Below are 20,759 nucleotides of genomic sequence, written 5' to 3'. Positions count from 1 at the left end.
AATTGTTGATTGGTAAAGAGGGATTTTAGTCTGGATAATCGTTGGAGAATTTTTTATTACTTATTTTGGCCTTCAAAGGGACTCACTTCAAACAGTTTTAACAACTTTTCTAGAGAATAAGATGTTTGATATATTTTCAGTTTCAAATTTTTGATAAGAAATCTTATTTCATATATATTCAACTAAAATGACAATTTTAAAGTTGACTAAGCCACAAAAGCCAAGACATCCTTAAAAGGATTCCGATATAAAGAATATCTAAAACGGAATAAGACAGAACATAGAAAACCATGGCTTGCTTACGAGCAGCATTTATTGCTCTTCAAGCTATTTGCTTGGCTTTAAATATTGCACCGATTGCTTGGCATATCAGTAACAGAAATTTACCTGCAGTTGTACTTCTTCTGCTGTTCGAATTAATGAATCTCAAAGGACTCGTTGACGTTTCGGTTTGGGGAGGGGACAATTATCTCACAGCTTGGAATGGTAAAGGGTGGTGTGACATCATGATTAGAGTGGAAACAATAGCATTTGTCGGATGCTATAGCACACTTTTCTGCATTTTACTTAATTTGTTTCTAATTTTTATGGTGAACAAAGCCACTATATGGTGGTTTTCTCATGTGAAAACAAGAATAGGAATTGAAGTATTTTGTTCTATCATATTTCCATTGATCATTATGGCAGCCAGTCAAGCGGCAATATCTCAAAGATATTCCATATATCAAATGGATGGATGCACAATAGCTATGAGTAAGGATGGTGTTTCAATTTTAGTGTTCTTTTTCTGGATTTTCTTTTGGTGCTTTTTAGATGTTTGTCTTACGGTAGGAACAGTGATTCTTTTCTTCAGAAAAAGAAAAACTGCTAAAAACATATTGGTGTGCACAAATTCAGGCATGTCAATGAGAAAGTTTATGAGGTTGCTACTCTTTTGCCTTACCCTTCTTGCAATTCTTATATTAACGTGCTTATATTTAGGCCTACAACTTAGGGAAAACGATGCTGAATTCTATTCCTCGCAATATCACTCTAAGATGTTTTCCCAAATGGTTCTTCGCTTTGCTCATGAAAGTTCATTAGATATTATTAAATGGGTGTTCATATGCTGCTCATTTATTGGCTTTTTGGCATTTGGAACAGGCAAGGATGCAATGGAAATGTACACCAATGTTTTGGAAAAGCTTCCTTATGGCTACCATATTGTGTCAACTGGCCGAAAATGGAAAAGGAAATGCGACGAAAAAGCAAAAGAAAATTATATTACGAGGCATTTCACACTTAGTTCTCCAGCAAAGTCTACTGCAACTACATTTGTGGCAGGCACAAGTAATTTGGACGCATTTGAGAAAAAAGAAGATCTATCCACAAATCTGAACTATAGTGAAACGAGTTCCCCATCTGAAACCGTTGCTCCGCAAACCGAAGATGCAGAGTTTGATCTATATAATGATCCAGACCTCCTGAACGTATTAAAAGAAGAGGAGGAACAGTTAAAGGAAGAAAACGGACTGCATGATTTGGAAGCCAACTATGATAAATATATATCGTCCCCATGAGAGGAAAATCGCTTCGACTGATCATAGACACATTGATGCAAATATGAAAGAATTAGTTTTTCCCACCCTAACTTTTCTTCTTTTTCATTCGGCGTTTTTTCTTGTCTTGCTTTTAATTCCTATTTCATTTTTTATTTTTTTCTTGTTTCGAGAGGGCTAAACTTTTTTGGTACTAAATTATGTCTACTTTGGGTCAAATTGTCTTCCCATTTGGATAAATTGCAAACGCATGCAGCAGTGGCACGCATATTTTCCGTATTCTTTTCTAACATTATCCAACATATAGTGTACACAATTATTACAAACAGATCCTGTAACGAGGATACCATCATACCTCGTAACGATGTGAAAATGTAGTTCAATTATTGAAATAAAAAACCTGAAACACTCGCTTAACGTAATATTGCAAGGCAGTAAGCAAAAACATCGTTTATATAATACAGGTATACAAGTAAAAAATAGACTGAAAATTAACTTATTCAAACTAAGTACATGTTTTAGATGTAAAGAAAAAGAAATAACACTTGTACAAACACAATCGCACAGAATTTGTGGAAAAAGGGGGAGGTTGTAAAAACAGACAAAAAGCAGCTAACAAACACTCGTAAAACTTAAACAAGCTTATGGAAGAGAGAATAATGCACTTTGACATAAGATATCAACATAATAAAAAACAACAAAATAGTATAAGGCGAAAACAAATAAATGAGCTATCATTTAGTTGTTGGCTTTAAAGTCAAAAAACACTCACCCACTCTTCAAATGAAGCATTCATTGCTGCTGCTGGGTTGGAGCCCCACCGTCTTCTTCGGGTCTTTTTGGGAACTTAATAGCTTCAACACTTGTCTGAAATAGCATAAGCGATCTAGCTCTGCTACCATCCTGCTTCTCATAGCTTGTGTTTGAAGCGTCTGCTTCGAGGAAAATCTTGGCACCCTTTCCAAGATATGTTGTCATAAAGTTAATCTGGGCAGGAAAAAAGCAAGCAACATTATACCAGGAGGTCTCATCATCCTTGGATTTTGAATTGACGGCAACAGCATATCTGATAAACTCTTTACCAGAACTTGTCGTCTTCTTTTCGAGATCTGTACCAATTGTACCAATAAGAGACATACGTGCCATCTTTGAGACGGCGGAAGTCGAGAAAGCTCTGACTGATTGTCTTAACATTGTGATTAATAATTGATGAAATATTCAAATTGAACCTTTAGTTGATTGATAATTGCTTGAGTATAGATGTACTAGAAAATGCAAGTAAATACTTGAGGTGAGATATGAGGGGATACTTCTTGTGTCGTTTTGAGCGCGTCTTTTTTTTATTACTTTTCATTAACTTCAAGAAAAAGGAAGAAATAAAAGAAAAAAAAACGACGCGTCTGTTTTCTATGCTTTTAACTCAATAAAAATAAGGACATAATAGCAAAACAAATAAATTTTCATTGCTTGTTTGGCTTGCAAGTGGCAGACGGTAAGAAGAAAATATATTTATTACTTGGGGAGGCATAAAAATTTAGAACCGGAATACAAAAAAATCAGGGAGCGGTGGATTGCAAACGAATAAAAATGAGATAAAAAAAAATCAACATGTTCAATTAACTCAATGCAAATTAGCTAACGATCATCTTCGTTGAATATAACCAAGCATCATTAATTTAATATCTGGGAAAGGAGGAAAAAGGCAGTGAATAAACTTATAAAGAGGGGGAAAAATATTATGATGTTTGCATTCAGACCAGCTTATCGGATCGCAACACTTCGAGCTGGCAGCTCATTGGCCATCAAATCATGCAACTTTTCGACAGCAAGGATTGCATTGCAATCTTTGGCTACTACAGCAGGTACAGAGCAAGCCACATGGCCATCAGGATTTAGACTACCAAGACCTAAAACATGGGAAGAGTCTAAAGAGGGTGCAGTCTCCAAGGCTACAAAATGGTTTTTGCTTTCAGAGATGTTCAGAGGTATGTGGGTTGTACTAGAGATGTTCTTCAGAGCACCATACACAATATACTATCCATTTGAAAAGGGTCCACTTTCACCAAGATATAGAGGAGAGCATGCATTAAGAAGGTATCCTACTGGAGAAGAGAGATGCATTGCATGCAAGCTTTGTGAAGCCATTTGTCCAGCTCAGGCAATCACAATTGAAGCTGAGGAAAGGGCGGATGGTCAAAGAAGAACATACAAGTATGATATTGATATGACAAAATGTATATACTGTGGCTACTGTCAAGAAAGTTGTCCTGTTGATGCCATCGTCGAGACACCAAACATTGAGTTTTCAACTGAGGATCACGAGGAATTGCTTTACAACAAGGAAAAATTACTTGCCAATGGTGACAAGTGGGAGCAGGAGATTCAGTACGCTCTGAATGCAGACGCACGTTACAGATAATGCCGATGAAGATCGGATCAATGACTATACTATGAGCATACATATTGCAATACATATTTGGCTTTTGCGCAACAAACTGACACCTGCCTGAATTTCTGGATGGAACTCATCACTTTGTGCGACTGTATAATGCATCAGATGGAAGAAAGGAGTATGATGTCAATTTACCTATTCAGAGTGCAGAGAAGCTAGGAATCAGAAGATAGTCCACAACTGCAGTTTCGCAACCTATACTGCAGCATCATTTTCTATTTATCTTATTTATTATTTATTATTCCATAACTGAACATTTCCGTATGCTGTAGTTGAATTTAACTATCGTGTGAATAAGAAATGAATTATATTGCAACGCACGCACCTAGGCCCTGTGGGTTTGTTAATTGAGAGTAGGGAAAATTTTTTGGACCTTGTCATCATCTTGCATTTATTTTCTTTGAGCTTTCTTTTGTCTCTATTATCACCAATTATCACCTGTGATATATATCTTGCTATATACAACAAAACAAGACTAACCGGACTTAACATTCGAACTACTACTACTTGTAGCGAGAAACATGTCGGACTTCGTCGTGTAAGTTTTTCTCTCCTAACATACTGGGCTTCATATTCATTTTTCATACTAACTAGTAGCTCTTTCTGCAGTGTTTCGAGAGCTGATTTATTTAACAACAGCTCCAGTGATGAAGGGCAAGAGCCAAACGATGACTCAACAAATTTGGAAGAAATTTCAGGCGGATTTGCTTACGATATTGTTGATATAGCGAAGGAAGAAGAGAAGGAAGAGGAAACTGGAGAAGAAAGCACAGATCCAGATGAAAAGAAATCAAATGGGACAGAATTATTTCCCATGTTTTCGACAGACCCAACAGTTTGTAATGATAGCAAATCATCAGGTGGGCTTGTGAAAGTGAATCTAGCGGAAAATACACTTAGCGCTGATTTAATCGAAGATGCGTTTGAAAAAGCGATTCATGAGCAGCATAGACCAAAATCGTATTATTTTGCCAATATAGATGATGATACAATGAATAGGATTCAACTTTGTGCAGTTTCAGGTGAGAGTATCATAGACAGGTTTCGGAAAACATTAGTAAGCCACACAACGAATAGCTATAGATTGATAGATCTTGTATCTTATAACAAAAAAGTTGACGAGGAGTTAAAAATCGAAAAGCTAAGATTGGAAAAGAAGCACAAAAGTAGGCCTGGCAAGAAGAAGCGAATTGCAAAAATTAAAGCGAAAGCAATTAAAGAAGAAAGAAGAAAGTATGCCTTGAAGCTAAAGAAAAAACAGATTGTAGCTAAGTCAGCTTTCCGAAACAGAAGGGATATTGCTCAAAGATCGCACAATACTTTCAATAGGCAATTTACCACAGGAAAAAGAGCCAAAAGACCTAGAACAAGAGGTGGACGCAAGCACAAAAAAAGCATGAAAACACAACAAGTCCGTTTTCGCACGGAATAATATATCATATAATATAATTCTTTACTAAGAAAACATTATTTAGTGTACAAAACGTTAATCTAGGCTTCTTACACTATTGAGCATGATCGTTAATTCCATACTGTCTCCATCATCGGTCTTACCTAGTGAATCTGAAACAGAATTTTTCACCGTTTGCTTGATACTTTCTTTAGAATCTTTCAAATTTCTGGCGATTGGACCACCCTTTTGTATGATGGCCTTTAGTCTTGGCTCAATGCCAGTTGCGATATCTCTCCAAAAAATTGTGCATAATGGTGCATTCAAATCTAAAAACTTCTGGATTTGATTCCACATATTGGAAGCAGAACTTTCATCATCCTCTATCCACTTATTACTTTCGAGCACATTTTGCATGCTTGTTAGCATTTTAGCATCCATTGAAACCTGGCGAAAGACATTTTCAAGAACATTCACATTGTTAAAGTTCCGTGATATCAGATTAATAGACCTGGATGATAATTTTGTCATTACCTCTTGAAGTCTGTTATACAATGTTGATGGTGAAATGTACATAAGACTCTTCGCAACATTTAATACCCCTTGGTCATTGTACTCTCTTGGAGTTAGGCCCTTAAGATAGGCTGAACCAATATTGACACAATGAGAAACAAGTGAAGATTGGAATAGTTCATAGTCACGTACTATTTTCAAAGTTCGTGGATATGGTGTACCGGATATGTACTGCTTCAATTTAAAAAGGTGCTCTGATATTAACTCTAGATTCCCATAATTATCAGCGCGTAAAGAATGATCTGAACTGTCTATCATCTCAATCTTTGTAATCAGTGCTATAAAGTACAACGAGGAGCGTATTAATGTAGATGTTTGATGAATTTTCTTCAATGCTAAATGTAACTTTACACATTCTGAATATGGATCGACAATTTCCTTTTGGAGTCGCATGTATGAAGAATTCAAATGTGACAGGGCTGGATTGATTTCATTAACTGTAGAGGATAACTTTTCTAAATTTTCAAACTCTTCAATTAAACTCTCATAGTTCACATCTATACTTTTTTTTATCTTTTTATTAAGATCTCGTAAATCAAACTTAAGTCTTTTCAAAGAGGTTAAGATGTCTATGTTCGTTGTTTCGGGATCATTGGTTGAAACTACCAATCCATTGGCAAATTCAACTGGAACAAAGGACTCATCAGTGTAGGTCTCGTAATCAGAAAGATCTTGAGTTGCAGTCATGTCAACAATAAAAGTGCCACGCAAACTTAATTCAGATATCAAAGGAATTGACAGCGTATCCGTTAGTCACATTTGAAGTGCTTGTTTTTCTAAGGATATATTCAGATAATTTTCGTTAGGGTTAGGGTACAGATGTTAGGGAGAAAAATATAACAGGGGGAAAAAAAATTTAGATCATGATTTAATTGGACTGAAATAATTAAACGACCTTGATTAATTGAACATTCCAAGTGATATTCATACCGGAACTTGAGGATTCTTAATGCATTGTATAGGCATCTGAAGTTAAGAACAATAAATAGAATGGGATTTTCATTTGGATTCACTGAAGAGGAACTTAATAATAAAGAACCTCACGAAGAACAACATGTAAAATTGGCTAAATCAAATCCTTTGGACGAAACTAACGTCCAGTGTGAGCCAAAAGTAACATATTTGAAGGATCTGCTAGAAGGACTAATTGGAAACCGAATAACTTTTGAAAGACTTGAGTTAGGTACAACACAAAATGAACATATATATAAGCGGGAGTTGTTTGACGTCAAGCAACAACTTATGATGGAGGATGATTTCAAGTCTAGGACGAACGATGATCTATTTAAAATACTGATTGGAGATACATATGAAGACTTGAAGCATGGAGTTTATGAAGGTGGGTTAAAAAGTTGGGAATGTTCGTACGATTTGATTAGAAAATTGGATACGATGGATTTAGAAAAGCAAGGCCTAACACTGGACAGCTCATTTAACTGCATTGAATTGGGATGCGGAACATCACTACCATCTCTCTATATTTTTGATAAGATCGTTAGATATAGGAGGCAAAAGGAATTACAGTGCCAACCAGTAAGATTTATACTTTCTGACTACAACATCGAAGTTCTCCGTTTAGTTAGCCTCCCGAATATTTTAGTGAACTGGTGTATGGATGTATTAACATTGGATGAACTTCGAGAGATACAAGGGGATAAGCAAAGGTCATCTACAGAGAAGAATGATATTTACGTTAGCAGGGAGCTGGCACAAAAGTTTACAAGTTGGTTGGCATCATCCAAAATAGATCTTTGCTTTGTATCCGGTTCATGGTGCAGAAAATTTGTTGATATTATTCACGGACTTCTTCCGCAAATGCCCGACCAAAAGAATCTTATTCTTACGAGTGAAACGATATATTCACCTCCAATACTGCCCATAGTGGGTGAAATGCTTTTAGAGTTGACTTACAATGAAATGCCTCTCACTATACTTACTGCCAAAGATATTTATTTTGGGGTTGGAGGATCAGTGAATCAATTCTTACAGTTCTTGGAGGAGAGAAACCAAGCACAGCCGGGTAAAAGCAGATTCTACTGGAATATCGAAAAGGTGGATAGCCACTTGAAGAGAAGCATAATTACAATTGGAAGAAGATTGTGTCCATAGCGAGAACAAAGTCATTATAAACACTGTACAACCGATATATATGACAAAGACAGTCGGCCAACTATCTCAAAGAGTGCGTTAACTATCTGCTATGATTGGATCCCCACATAAAAGGAGAAGAGAACGAAGTCTTAATGGCTGACATAAATAATTTAAGTATTGGTTGGTGTAGCCGTTCAGATCTGCTATACATAGAACAGAAAGAAAAATCCAAATACAAAATTCCAGGTGAGAGAACTTGCTTACCCTACCCATTCACCGGACAATTTCGGCTTCTCGTACTTTTGCAGAATTCACTTTGCATTGACAAGAAATGTGGACAGACCCCTTCTGGGGAGAAAATTGATCATGTGAAATTTTTTTAACAAGGCCGGTAATTAAAAATACAAATAAAAAGTTCCTTGCGAATCGCAAAATATTGTTTCTAAATTAAACACAATCTCAGGACAACGACAAATATGCATCTCTTTCGGAGAGTGTTGCTAAAAAAAAATATGTAATTGCCCGAATTTAGAAGGGAACCGAAAATAGAGAAATGCTAGCGCATAATTCCGTCAGAAAAGTGTAAGTGGTGGAAAAAAAATTTAGGTAGTGAAAAAATGAAAAACCTAAAGATAGAAATAATAGAAAGCCAAAAATAGGGAACACCGAGTTTATTTATGGATTTAAAATCCAGGCTTTTTTATTTTTGCTTATTCTACATCTACTAGTTTAAATTTCGTTTATTTATTTTTTCTTTTCAATTGCATTCTGCTTCACCTTCCTTTTTATATTCTTATAACAGCCTTTTGCCACATCCTTTGTCTTTTATATCTGTCGTACCCGGCTTGCAAACTTTACAATACTTGGGGGTCCTCCGGCTTTGCTCGATACTACATCTAAGTTTCTCTTGATTAATGCTCTCTTTTTCCGCAAATTTGTCTCAATCTTAAGACAAAGAACAATAATCATATACAAATTTCCAATATCATTTTGAAGCAATCGTCACAGTACGATATCGATTACACTTGTTTTGTTTAAGTGCGCTCCTCATTTATTTAGAATCAACATTGCATATTGACATCGGCATGACAAACTTTAAGCAAGAAAGTTTTGTTTCCGGATTGATACCGTCAGGTGGTACATCTAAAGATACTGATACTCATAGCACATTCGATGACATTTTATCGTTAAATGGAGAACCAACTCCTCCTCCACGATGGATGGATGACATATTGAAGCCTCAGACAATGTTGCTTGGTCGCAGCTCTGGTAAACGACTCACTACAAGCAAAACCTCAGGAAGACAGCTGAATGCAAAAAATTTACGCTTGGATCTTTCGAAGATACCTACTCAGGAATCGGGGGTACCCATCCCAAGGGCTCGATTTGGAATGAACTCCTCACCTTCCCAGCTGAACTCCTCGGCTACACCTCATAGAACACTTACTTTAAGATCTCCACAAATATTCGGGAGTCGAAACGGGGAGAAGAAAACAAAGAAGAAAGACTCCATACTATCTTTAAAGATATCAACAACGAGACCAAGCAAATCTATTGCAACACAAAAATTGAATTCTACAGGGAAACAATTTGATGCTAAATCATTGAGAGATAGTTTGGGCTTAAACTGTGACCCAAGTACTGAATCAGAATTTTTTCCGCCTCGGAAACTACTTTCATGCTCATCAGCGTCTTCTAGTTCTAGCGTATCATCTGGTAATTCATCATCTTCGGAATCTGTGGCTCCGACCGTGTCGTCATCAACATCTCCATTGGTTCCGTCTGATGGTGCAAGGGATGATATTTATGACGAGTCTGATTTTGTTAATTCCTACAATGCGTATCCAGAAGGACCAGTATGCGTTTTGGAGCCTAATCTATATTTATATTCGGAGCCAACGGTGGATCAAATTAACAAGTTCGATGTTGTGATAAATGTTGCACAAGAGATAAAAAAGTATTCCGCAACCAAATCATCAGTGTCACCATCGGAACCCAATTCGGTACTTAAGGATGTTGATTATTATTTTATTCCATGGAACCATAATTCTAGGCTTCATTCAGACTTCATAAAATTAACTAGGGTTATTGATGATTCCTTGATGGCCAACAAAAAGGTTCTCATACATTGTCAATGCGGTGTCAGCCGTTCTGCATCATTAATATTAGCATACTTTATGAGAGCATTTCATTTAGACTATAGCAAGGCATATGAACGTCTTAAGAAACATGCTCCATCCATTTCCCCTAATCTGTCATTAATTTATGAGTTAATGGAGTGGGGAAGATATCTTGAAAATCAAGATAACTTTAATGCACAGAACTAATTTACTATTCAACGGATTAAAGCGGGGGCATTCTTTTTTTGACATTCTTATTTATGGTTCATAACTATTTGGGAAAAATTACATTTTAATTTAATTCGGGCTGTTTTTATCCATTCCTTTTCTTCCGATGCATTTTTAAGTTGCATCTTTATTATTTACTAAGTTTGTTCAATTATCGTTATTTTATTTTCTCCATAAATATACATATATATATATATACTTTTTTTGATGTTGACGGATACATTATATATGCGCATTCCTCTATGTTATAATATCAAGGCTCTACTAAGTATTAATTGACAGTATATAGCGTATTTTATGACCAATTAACTACTTATTTGTTTGTTCCACGGAATTTAAATGCGGTCCTGAATTAATTATAGGAGAATGTCGAACGATACATGGTATCCCATAAAGATAACATAATTGTGATGATTTGTGATAGGGATTTTACCTCATCATCGTAGGTCAACGTAATATTGGTGGAAAAAAAAGAGAACACAAAATGATGACTGTCCGAAAATAAAATATGAAAATAAATTAATTATAAAAGATGATAGTCCCATCTATAGTCTCAAAACTAATATCAGTCGTGGTTTTCTGATAAGACAACTTAGATATATTATCACTAAATTCCTTAGTTAGTTCGTTAGTTTCTTATCTTCAATAAACCTATTCACATCACGTAGAAGTTTCAAAAGTCACTGACAAGGACCATCTTTATATAGTCCTACGATTACTTTTACTTTTTACATTCACAAATAAGATTCTCTCTAATTTCTATTATCAGAACATTCTAGATGTCAGTTAGCGTCTTTCGACATGACACATAATCTTTAATATTGTTTGCCTTCGTTTGCCCTCAATACTAAAGTCGTATCTATATCCTGCTAAACTAGTTACCAGGAGATTCTTTAGAAATCTCGAAATCCTTATTTGTAGCACAGCCTTAATTTATGCTTTCTGAACACAACTCTCATCACAAAAAGTATAATCGGTGTAGGGATGCACACGAAGGAATATGGTGTTCATCTTATGATTATGGCATTACAGACATAATATAGGCGTCAGATGAATGCCATAGTGTTCAATAATGCGGTCTTTATATATATCTGTGCATCTAACAAATAATTTTTTATTTTCATATTGATAAACTTTCAAAACTGATTCAGATTTATGTGCAAACAAAAGTGATACCTTTTCTGAGTAAATATTTTTTTTTTTTTTCCCCCCCCCTCCAAAAAAAGAAAAGGCACACAAGGTTTATATAGATAGAGGAGACGTATTTGCTTTAGTTGTCTTTTGTAGAACATCTGGATAACGAAGACGAGAGCGAGAGAAATCATTACAGCGTGCACTTAAGTAATTATAAGGCAATTTTCTATATGAAAACGATACCATTTTTGAAAGGGAATCTGCTGTAAGACCAGTGCTAAAAAAAACACGCCAATTAAGCAAGACTAAAGAAAAGCATTACATCCAGTGATAATGCCAGGAGAATACAATTCGAATTATTCCAGAAGACCTGGAAGCTCCTCTGGGCCGCCAGGGTCTTATCGTGGAAGTAATTCCGGCTCTTATCGTTATAACGGTCATAGAGGGCGGAATAGGTATGGAGGATATAGACGTGGCTATAGTTCTGAAGGTTATGATCGTTATAGAGGTTCTTACTACAAGGATAGGAGAGAATACGGTGGAAATAGAGAACGGACAAGATATTTGGGGTCACCCTCGAGTTCGAGTACTAGCGGCGATTATAACACTTTGAGACGTGGTCAATCTTATCAAAATACGCCAAATGACGATTCAAATGTACTGTCAAACAATGGTAGGAAGTCTTCCGAGGCAAATTCGAGTAAAAGTGAAGCATATGATGTGCGCACAAGATATTCAAGAGGATTTGCACCACATTTTGGGCATTCGCAGGAAGCTCAGGATAGAACGAAGAACTTAGGAAAAGCAATCCCTAGAGGACCAGCTCAATTAAACCAAGAGGAATCTCCACAGGGCAATGTGCAGAATGAGAAACACAAGTCTCCAAAGGATAGAGATATGAAAGTAGAGGTGGCTAAATCAGGGAAGGTGGAAGTTTCTAAGAATGACCCAAATGTGAGATCATCACATCCAGAGAGTAGGAAGGATGTAGACAAGGAACAGAAACCGCTTGTACGAAACTCGACCTTGAATGTTGAAGGGGAAAATACCTCAGATAATGCTAAAATAAGCGGGACGTCCAACGTTATACCCACTGAGAAATCTATAGATGCTATTAAGGAAGTGCAGGGAAATAATGCGAATGATAAGATATTCAAACCTGAAGAGCGCAACGAGAGCAAGTCGGAAATCCATCCGGAAACAAACAAGCTTGCTTCTAGTGAGGATCTTGAAAAAGTTATGATTAAGAAAATCACGAAGGGATCCATTCTGAAAAAAGAGGGTGCAGAAAATACAGATAAAGTTCGTAACACAAGGTGTGATACCACTCAAGCAGAAGCACCTACAAAAGAAGAAAACTCAGAGAAGAAAACAGAGAAGTTTGCCAAAAGAAGTGTGGATTTGGCGCACGAGGAGAAAAATGAGAAGGATGAAGGAAACGAAAATCCAGGAGTGAATGAGAAAGGAGAAAGTAACGTAAAAATTTCAATTCAAAAGAATTCAGAATTGGCTAGGGATGAAGACCAACCAATTTTAAACGGTCGCAAAAAGCATAGTGTTATAATATCAGATGCTGACGAGTCGGAGGCAGATACAGAAGTAGAAGAAAGTTTGCCAGTGCCTTCCAGACGAACCAGACGAATTCACAGGCTCATTAGTAGGAGAGACCAAGCTGATGATAGCAGTAGCTCGTCAGAGAGACCAGAATTTCTTAGCAGTAAAATGAAAAAAAACAAATCTCAAGGAACAAGAAAAGTTTCGGGAAGGCATGGAAGAGATGCATCAGGGAGAACGTTGCTCCAACGAATATGTGCACGTGGAAACTTTGAAGATGCTAAAAAGCTTATTAGCTCGGGTGCCGATGTTAATGCAGCCGATTATGCTGGAAACACACCTTTGCACGAGGCTGCTCTGGAAGGATACCTTGAAATTGCAACATTGCTACTCGACAACAATGCAGATATTGACAAACAGTCCGGACAGATGGATCGTGATACACCGTTAATTGATGCAGCGTCAAACTTGCATTATGATGTGGTAAAACTTTTCATAGATCGAGGTGCAGACCCAACAATTGCAAATGCACAGGGTGACACCGCTTTAGATTCTCTGGAGGATGAAGATGATGAACTCGATGAGGATGAATTAAAAATTAGCAAGAAGTTGAAGCGTTTGCTCATTCATTATACAAAAGATTGGAAAAAGAGTCATCAGCAAGAACGAGTTCGCAGTGGAAGTGCTCCAGCAACAGAGCCAGAAGATAGTATTACACAAAGAAGAAATAACAATACATTTTTTGACTTTTTCACCAGAGAGGGTCGGAGTGAAATATACACAAAGGTGTCAGAAAATGATGTGACGTATGTTCTTAATTATTTATCGAATCTTGCAGGTAGCAGAGTTCCTCCAGATTTGCTAACGCTGGCGGCTCGGCATGGACATACAGATATTGCCAGCTTGCTTCTGGCGTTTGGAGCAAAAGTGAACTACCATGATAGTAATGGACGTACTCCTTTAATGCATGCAGTTGGAAAAGATCATATGGATATGGTGAAACTTCTTCTTGAAAATGGTGCAAAGATAGCTTTGAAAGATAAGGAAGGGAAGACCGCTCTTGAATATGCGAAGGAGAGCGACCTGTATGACGAGGATGAGATTGCATTGTTGAACGGTAAAATTCCGGAGAGAAATACAGAAGAGAATGACAATGACAAAAAATACAGTATTTCCCATAAACAAAATGGAGAGCAACAGAAACTACGGAAAACAAAGCCATCAAAAAGTCGTTCTAAGAAACAGAGAAAGGTAGTCCCCAAAAAAGAACCCCAAAATAGTTTGAAAAAGGAAGCCAACACTGAAATTAAAAAAGAACCAAGGCACCCCAAGGAAGAAGCTAAAGTGCCGGAAGCTAAAAAAGCTCTATCATTTAAACACGAAAAAAGCAGTAGTCCTGCTGCGGATAGAAACGAACCTATTGCTGCTCCCAAGATGGTGAAAAAATCAAGCAATAAAATTGTATCACTTTCAGCTCCTGTGGATATAACAGTTTCAGAACACAGAAGGAAATCCATTGTCGAAAATTTAAGTGGAAATGCTGTATCTGAAGCAAGACATAGAAGTGAATCAAGATCACGTTCTGGTACGCCGGTGGTAGAATTAACCGAGAAAGAACTAAATTTAAAGAAACAACGTGAGGAAGAAGCAAAAATTGCAAGAGAGAAGCTTGAGAACGAAAGATTGGAGCGTAAGCGCATAAGGCAGCAGCAGATTGCTAAGAACATCGAGGAAATGGAGAAGAAACGTGCTGAGGAGGCTAAAACGGAGCAACTGAGAAAGCGTAAGCTAGAAGAGAAGGAGCAGGAAGAATCTGCAAGAAAAAGAAGAGAGTTGGAAAAGATAGAACTTGCTGAAAAGAAAAAGTTGGAAATAGAAAAGAAGAAGCTTATTCGAAGCTACTATCCTTACGGTGTGCGTATAGCACATTTTGGACGCGTACCAACTGCAGAAGAAGTCACAAGGTATTTACCTTTGTACGTGTTTGATATTGATGACATTAATTATGTTGTCGATGTTCAAGCATGCCTTGTCCTTGGCGTGGAAAATATGTTTGCTGATTATCCGGAATTAGACAAAATTTCTGTTTCCCTAGATCACAAGTCTCTGGTATGGAATTTCTTATGGCCGATGATCGGATCTTTTATCAAGAGGTCTGGGGGTGAATCGGACAACGTTCAAAATTTGATAACAATGTATGAGGCAGAATACAACAATTTCAAAAAAATGATGGTTCATTGGATCAGACTTGATCAATTTTATAACCTTGTTGAAAGAACCCCAGCGTTAAAAGAGGTAAAAACTTTAATTCAAAAGATTGGCACCTGCAACATGAAGATTGCATTGAAGGGTCCCCAACAGAAAACTTCTTCACTGCCTCCATCAGCTTCTAGTGAGCATAATACCGTTGACAGCTTTGATTCTTCATTTAGTTCTTCAAAAAGTGGTCTTCCAGCCCCACTACAGTTTAAAGCTTGTAAGGTATTTCAGATGATTCGAAAGAATATGTGGTGAGGATAAGATTGTGGTGCTGCATTTTTTGAGAGCGGCAATCTATCATTATTCGATAATGTTATGTATTTTAGGATTAATGTGTATATAATGGCTCTTAATTAATTCGGAGACATCCGTTCGTACGACAAAAAAAGTAAGAACGCGAAGTAAATAGTCGCGACGTTTTAAGGGCGGAAATCTTCACCGATGAAACAGAAGGAAAACAATGCGCGAGGCGGTACAATTAAAAAGTTCAGTCCAATTCAATGGTCGAAATAATTTGCAGAAAGAAAAATATGCAGTTTAAAGGAAACGCACAGCAAAGTAATAAAAGTAAGCAAAATGGTCCACAAAAATAATTTTGTCAGAGAAAAAAAAAAAACAATCCCGCAAGATAAGATCGATGCTTTACCTGCTTACGAGATCTCCATCTTTGTTAGTTGATGTGGTAGCGGAACAGTAAATTGAGCCTTTACATTGAAGACATAATAATATCTAATAGCACTAACACGGAAGCTTTGAGGGGCTAAGAAAATTTGATTATTAGGAGCTTTTTGTTAAAGGAAAGTATTGCTAACTAACAGTTTTTCACTCGTCCTCCATAGCCACTTGCTATAAAAAGCCTTACTAAAGAACCATAGTGCATCTGAGATATTCAATGAACGTGGCACCATATAAAAGCTCACCAGGAACTCCACAGTTTCAGGGAACACAACATATATACCAAGGGGGTGTTTCTGGATATGGTGGTCCTATGAACAACGATCCCTATTATGGACAACAACAGGGTAAGGGTCCAGGGGAGGGTTTAAACCCATCAAAATTGATGGCTCAAGGCATGTACAACAATTCAATGGGGCAACCAGCACAAATGGTGCAATCTCAAGGAACCCCAGTTAACCACCACACACAACTTCAAGCCTTGCAACAACAACTTCAACAGATCCCCGGTACTCCACAGCAGCAGCCTCAAAATATGCAGCCAATACAGGGATATTCAAACATGCTTTCACAGGGACAGCCAAATCAACATCAAATTCAGCAACAGCAGATTTTACAGCAGCAAGAGCAACAACGTCAACGGTTGCAGCAGAATATTTCACAAATGACACAAACTGGGACGCCTCAACGCGCATCTATTAATGTTGACTCCTCAATAATGGGTTCGACTCACTGGCAACATCAGATCAAGCTTGAAAAAGTCTCTCAGGCTTCAAACTCGCCCCATTTTTATGCAAGAAGTGCCGCCTCTGCTTCCAGATCACCTTTGGAAGCTGTAAACAACAATGATCCAAATGGCCTCCAACAAGGTTCTACTCTTATCGAGATTACAAAGTCGGTTTTGTCGAGTGTAATTGTCGAAGAAGAGCTTACCACAGGAAATAACGAGCATAGAAGACCAATACCAGCACAGCGTGAAATTGACGAAGAGGAAGAGGACCAGAAGAACAGAATTAGAGAGAACAACGCACAGCTTTGGACAGGTTTGGATCTAAGTGGCCAACAACTTTCATTTGTTTCACCCAGACTATTTAATTTACAGTTTTTGAGGCGACTCTTTTTGAACGGAAATATGCTCACAGAGGTTCCCAGAGAGATTTTGAATTTGAAATCACTTAGAGTTCTTGATCTTTCTTCAAATCTTCTCAAGTCGGTGCCTCCTGAGATGGGTATGCTATTCAATTTAAAGTATCTATATTTATTTGATAATGAATTGGAGAGTCTTCCTTGGGAATTTGGAAACCTGGAGTCCTTGCAGTTCTTGGGCATTGAGGGAAATCCCAATATTGATCAGAAAATTGTGGCTACGTTGGCAAAGAAAGGAACTAGAGGATTGATTATTCATCTACGTGATGATGCACCTCGCTTGGAACCTCCGGAAGCAAGAAAATGGATACCAATAGGAGGAGACGGAGAACCTGAACTCAAGGATTCGAAGCCCTCTACGGAGATTGACCTTTCTCAGAGTGGTGATTCTGAATTTACGTTAATGAGCTACAATACATTATGCCAGCACTATGCTACAGCTAAAATGTACAAATACACACCATCGTGGGCACTTAATTGGGAATACAGAAGAAACAAACTTACTGAGGAAATTCTGGGATATAAGTCACAAGTTATTTGTCTTCAAGAAGTCGAGACGATGACATATGAAGATTACTGGACTCCTTTGATGGAGAAAAATGGATACAAAGGAGTGTTTTACTGTAAGGGAAGAGCAAAAACGATGAGCGAGAAGAATGCGAAGAAAGTGGACGGATGTGCAACATTCTTTAAGGTCAGCAGTTTCAAGCTAGTTGACAAAAAATTGGTGAATTACAGTGGTGTCGTTATGACCGAAGATAAGTTTAAGAAAACGGAGGATTTGTTCAACAGGTTTGCTAATAAAGATAACGTTGCTTTAATTTTAGTGTTGCAACATATAACGACGGGTAGCAAGGTGCTGGTGGCAAATACACATTTGCACTGGGATCCAGAATACAATGATGTGAAAACAATGCAAGTTGCTGTTCTTCTGGATGAACTCCAAAGAATGGTCAGAAAGTACAGTAAATCAAGGGATGATCTGAATAAAGTGCCGATGGTTATATGTGGTGACTTCAACTCTCAAACAAATTCGGCAGTTTATGAATTGATATCACAAGGATCAAGTAAAAACCACGAAGATATGACCGGACGAGATTACGGAAAGTTCACATCTGAAGGATTCGCTCATCCGTTCCACCTCAGCTCGGCATATGATTGTCTGGGGGAGTTACCATTCACAAACTTTACTCCAACATTCACCGAAGTTATAGATTATGTTTGGTATTCGACCCAACCGCTTAGTGTGAGAGGTCTTTTAGGAGAGGAGGATAAGAAATATACCAAAAAGGTCATTGGTTTCCCAACAGGAGATTGCCCATCTGATCATATACCTTTGATAGCTAGATTTGAGATTAAAAAACAGCTAGCAGCAGGAAAAAAGATCAGGGTGGACTTTGGATCTGGCGGCTATTCAAGAAAGACATGAATCTGTCGGTAATGCCACGATGATGCTATGATAAAATACGTATGAGAAGCATCACAATTTTTTGTTTTCTTCTTTATTTTTTATATTCCACATTTCCCTTTTGTGCTTTTACAGTATTTCCCTGTTTTACTGTTTGTTTAATACATGTCAGTTTTGAAATTATATTTCTTCCGTGAGAAATTTATTTTTAAAGAAAGATTGACGATGACGATAGGCCCGGCAAAATTTCATATTTTCACTTTACGTAAGAGTATTTTTTTACTTTGTTTGGCAGAAACCGTTTCTCTAGACGATGGATGGGTTCTCCGCCTGTTAGATTGAATCACATTGAAAATTTTTAGAGTACAACTTGATTCAGTTCTATTATACTTATTTCTAATTCTCCGCAATTTTGGTAAAAAATTACCCCCCTTAGTGATATTTATACGCACCCCCTCTTTCCTGAACCGACAATAGAGAACCAATACTTTAGAATAAAGAGCGAAATGAACAACTACAAAAAAAAAAAAAAAACATAGGAAAAAGGAAAGACCGGTTGTAGAATCAAGAATCAATGAAACCGTATTGAATCCGACGTCAATTGTATATAATGTGTAGCATACATATAAATATACTTAAATTATCCACGTAATTTATCATTTTTACTCAAGAACCAGCACTTGTCGGATATTCAATTATATTTTGATTTTTCCCTGGTCTTATCTGATGGGATTCGAATATATTATTTTTAAACTGATCCATTCTGAAAATACAAAATGAGATCATTACGGAACGTCTTTACATATACAAAGACAAAACCATCACGCCAATTTTCGACAAGTATTCCTGCAAGATGTGAACTTTCACACAATGATATACTAGATAAGCCGAACAATTCAGTGTTAAAACATCGTGAAATTGTTCAGCTACATCCGGTTAATGACTTACGACGGACGGTTACGGTATCGTCATATAATATTCTTTCCCGACATTACATGTGGCCTTCAATATATGGATATCTTCCTGCCAAGGATAGGACATGGAAGAATCGCCTTGAACTTCTCAATCAGAACTTCTTGGACCTTTCAAAATTCTCTGATATAATGTGCTTCCAGGAGATGGAGTACAGCGTTTACCGGAATGTCTGGGAAAAGCTGATGAGGGACCGAAACTTTGGGTCAATATTTGAAAGAAAGCTGCGACCTGGATACTGGGACAAGACGTTGACTATGATGGATGGTGTCTCAATTTTTTACAATCTGAATACGTTTAGAATGCTTAATTATCAGAGAGTGAAGTATACCGCATTTTTCAAGGAACCATCCTTTTTTGATCAGACAAAGGACACAAAGGAGAGATTAGTTACACGAAATAATGTTGCCTTAGTTGCTGTGCTACAACATCTAGCTACAAATGAGATATTTTTTGTTTCAAACACGCATCTCTATTGGTCGCCAAGACACGAAGACGTAAAATTATTACAAGCTTACGTTCTCACAAAAATTATTCAGAAGGCTGTACAAAGACATTTCCAATGTTCAAAAGAGCAGATGAAGAAGTTGATGGATGGTCCATGTGGCGTGAATATTATTTTAACTGGTGATTTAAATTCTTCTCCCAATTCTATGACTTACAAGTATTTGACCCATGGTTCAATAGATATAGAGAAAGAGGAAAAGTTTGCAGGCTACAATTATGGACATACTATTAAATCACCTCTTATAAATCCATTAGGAAAACTGAACTCGCCTTACAGATCGTTGTTTGAGAATAATGAATTTACCAGGACCGCTTACTTACCGAAATTCAAAAAAATCATTGATTATCTTATGTACAATGAGAGTTCTGCCAGAATAAGGCCAACGAAAGTCGTGAATGAGCTTAAGGATAATTATTTGAACAGTTATGAAGGATTCCCAAATTCCGATTATCCTAGTGACCATTTACCTATCATTGGCCAATTCGAGATTATCTGAGGGCCAACTAGGAAACAAAAAATCAAAGTGGATAATAATTAAGTTGAGCCTCCCTCAAATCCTATAGATAGATAGTTAGATAGATTACATTACATAATATTCTTGATACCCTTAAATTTGTTTCATATGGATTTTGCATAGTAAAACTTTAAAAACGTATTGTGTTTTGAACATAGTGTGTAAATTAAATTACTGTATGGTTGACCGATTAAAAG

General features: G+C 37.1%; 10 protein-coding genes across 10 annotated transcripts; 8 read left to right on the top strand and 2 right to left on the bottom strand.

Moving 5' to 3' along the window:
* Positions 1 to 749: 749 nt before the first annotated feature.
* Positions 750 to 1,559, top strand: BRETT_000663 (uncharacterized protein; the record flags this gene model as incomplete). Its single annotated transcript, XM_041279228.1, has 1 exon — positions 750 to 1,559. The coding sequence occupies one exon, from the start codon at positions 750 to 752 to the stop codon at positions 1,557 to 1,559; it is 810 nt and encodes a 269-aa protein (XP_041137442.1).
* A 771-nt stretch (positions 1,560 to 2,330) lies between these two features.
* BRETT_000662 (uncharacterized protein) lies at positions 2,331 to 2,732 on the bottom strand (the record flags this gene model as incomplete). The annotated part of the gene is made up of 1 exon (XM_041279227.1): positions 2,331 to 2,732. One exon carries the CDS (start codon positions 2,730 to 2,732, stop codon positions 2,331 to 2,333), a length of 402 nt encoding a protein of 133 aa, XP_041137441.1.
* A 547-nt stretch (positions 2,733 to 3,279) lies between these two features.
* Positions 3,280 to 3,957, top strand: BRETT_000661 (uncharacterized protein; the record flags this gene model as incomplete). Its single annotated transcript, XM_041279226.1, has 1 exon — positions 3,280 to 3,957. One exon carries the CDS (start codon positions 3,280 to 3,282, stop codon positions 3,955 to 3,957), a length of 678 nt encoding a protein of 225 aa, XP_041137440.1.
* A 554-nt stretch (positions 3,958 to 4,511) lies between these two features.
* BRETT_000660 (uncharacterized protein) lies at positions 4,512 to 5,422 on the top strand (the record flags this gene model as incomplete). The annotated part of the gene is made up of 2 exons (XM_041279225.1): positions 4,512 to 4,528; positions 4,600 to 5,422. The coding sequence occupies 2 exons, from the start codon at positions 4,512 to 4,514 to the stop codon at positions 5,420 to 5,422; spliced, it is 840 nt and encodes a 279-aa protein (XP_041137439.1).
* A 54-nt stretch (positions 5,423 to 5,476) lies between these two features.
* On the bottom strand, positions 5,477 to 6,640 carry BRETT_000659 (uncharacterized protein; the record flags this gene model as incomplete). Its single annotated transcript, XM_041279224.1, has 1 exon — positions 5,477 to 6,640. One exon carries the CDS (start codon positions 6,638 to 6,640, stop codon positions 5,477 to 5,479), a length of 1,164 nt encoding a protein of 387 aa, XP_041137438.1.
* Positions 6,641 to 6,943: 303 nt separating this feature from the next.
* Positions 6,944 to 8,062, top strand: BRETT_000658 (uncharacterized protein; the record flags this gene model as incomplete). The annotated part of the gene is made up of 1 exon (XM_041279223.1): positions 6,944 to 8,062. One exon carries the CDS (start codon positions 6,944 to 6,946, stop codon positions 8,060 to 8,062), a length of 1,119 nt encoding a protein of 372 aa, XP_041137437.1.
* Positions 8,063 to 9,129: 1,067 nt separating this feature from the next.
* Positions 9,130 to 10,371, top strand: BRETT_000657 (uncharacterized protein; the record flags this gene model as incomplete). Its single annotated transcript, XM_041279222.1, has 1 exon — positions 9,130 to 10,371. One exon carries the CDS (start codon positions 9,130 to 9,132, stop codon positions 10,369 to 10,371), a length of 1,242 nt encoding a protein of 413 aa, XP_041137436.1.
* A 1,488-nt stretch (positions 10,372 to 11,859) lies between these two features.
* On the top strand, positions 11,860 to 15,594 carry BRETT_000656 (uncharacterized protein; the record flags this gene model as incomplete). The annotated part of the gene is made up of 1 exon (XM_041279221.1): positions 11,860 to 15,594. One exon carries the CDS (start codon positions 11,860 to 11,862, stop codon positions 15,592 to 15,594), a length of 3,735 nt encoding a protein of 1,244 aa, XP_041137435.1.
* Positions 15,595 to 16,231: 637 nt separating this feature from the next.
* Positions 16,232 to 18,589, top strand: BRETT_000655 (uncharacterized protein; the record flags this gene model as incomplete). The annotated part of the gene is made up of 1 exon (XM_041279220.1): positions 16,232 to 18,589. One exon carries the CDS (start codon positions 16,232 to 16,234, stop codon positions 18,587 to 18,589), a length of 2,358 nt encoding a protein of 785 aa, XP_041137434.1.
* A 755-nt stretch (positions 18,590 to 19,344) lies between these two features.
* BRETT_000654 (uncharacterized protein) lies at positions 19,345 to 20,544 on the top strand (the record flags this gene model as incomplete). The annotated part of the gene is made up of 1 exon (XM_041279219.1): positions 19,345 to 20,544. The coding sequence occupies one exon, from the start codon at positions 19,345 to 19,347 to the stop codon at positions 20,542 to 20,544; it is 1,200 nt and encodes a 399-aa protein (XP_041137433.1).
* Positions 20,545 to 20,759: the final 215 nt, after the last annotated feature.

This window comes from Brettanomyces bruxellensis, chromosome 8 (genome assembly GCF_011074885.1).
Source record: "Brettanomyces bruxellensis chromosome 8, complete sequence".
In the NCBI taxonomy this organism is placed as follows: domain Eukaryota; kingdom Fungi; phylum Ascomycota; class Pichiomycetes; order Pichiales; family Pichiaceae; genus Brettanomyces; species Brettanomyces bruxellensis.
This window is presented reverse-complemented; position numbering and strand designations above follow the sequence as displayed.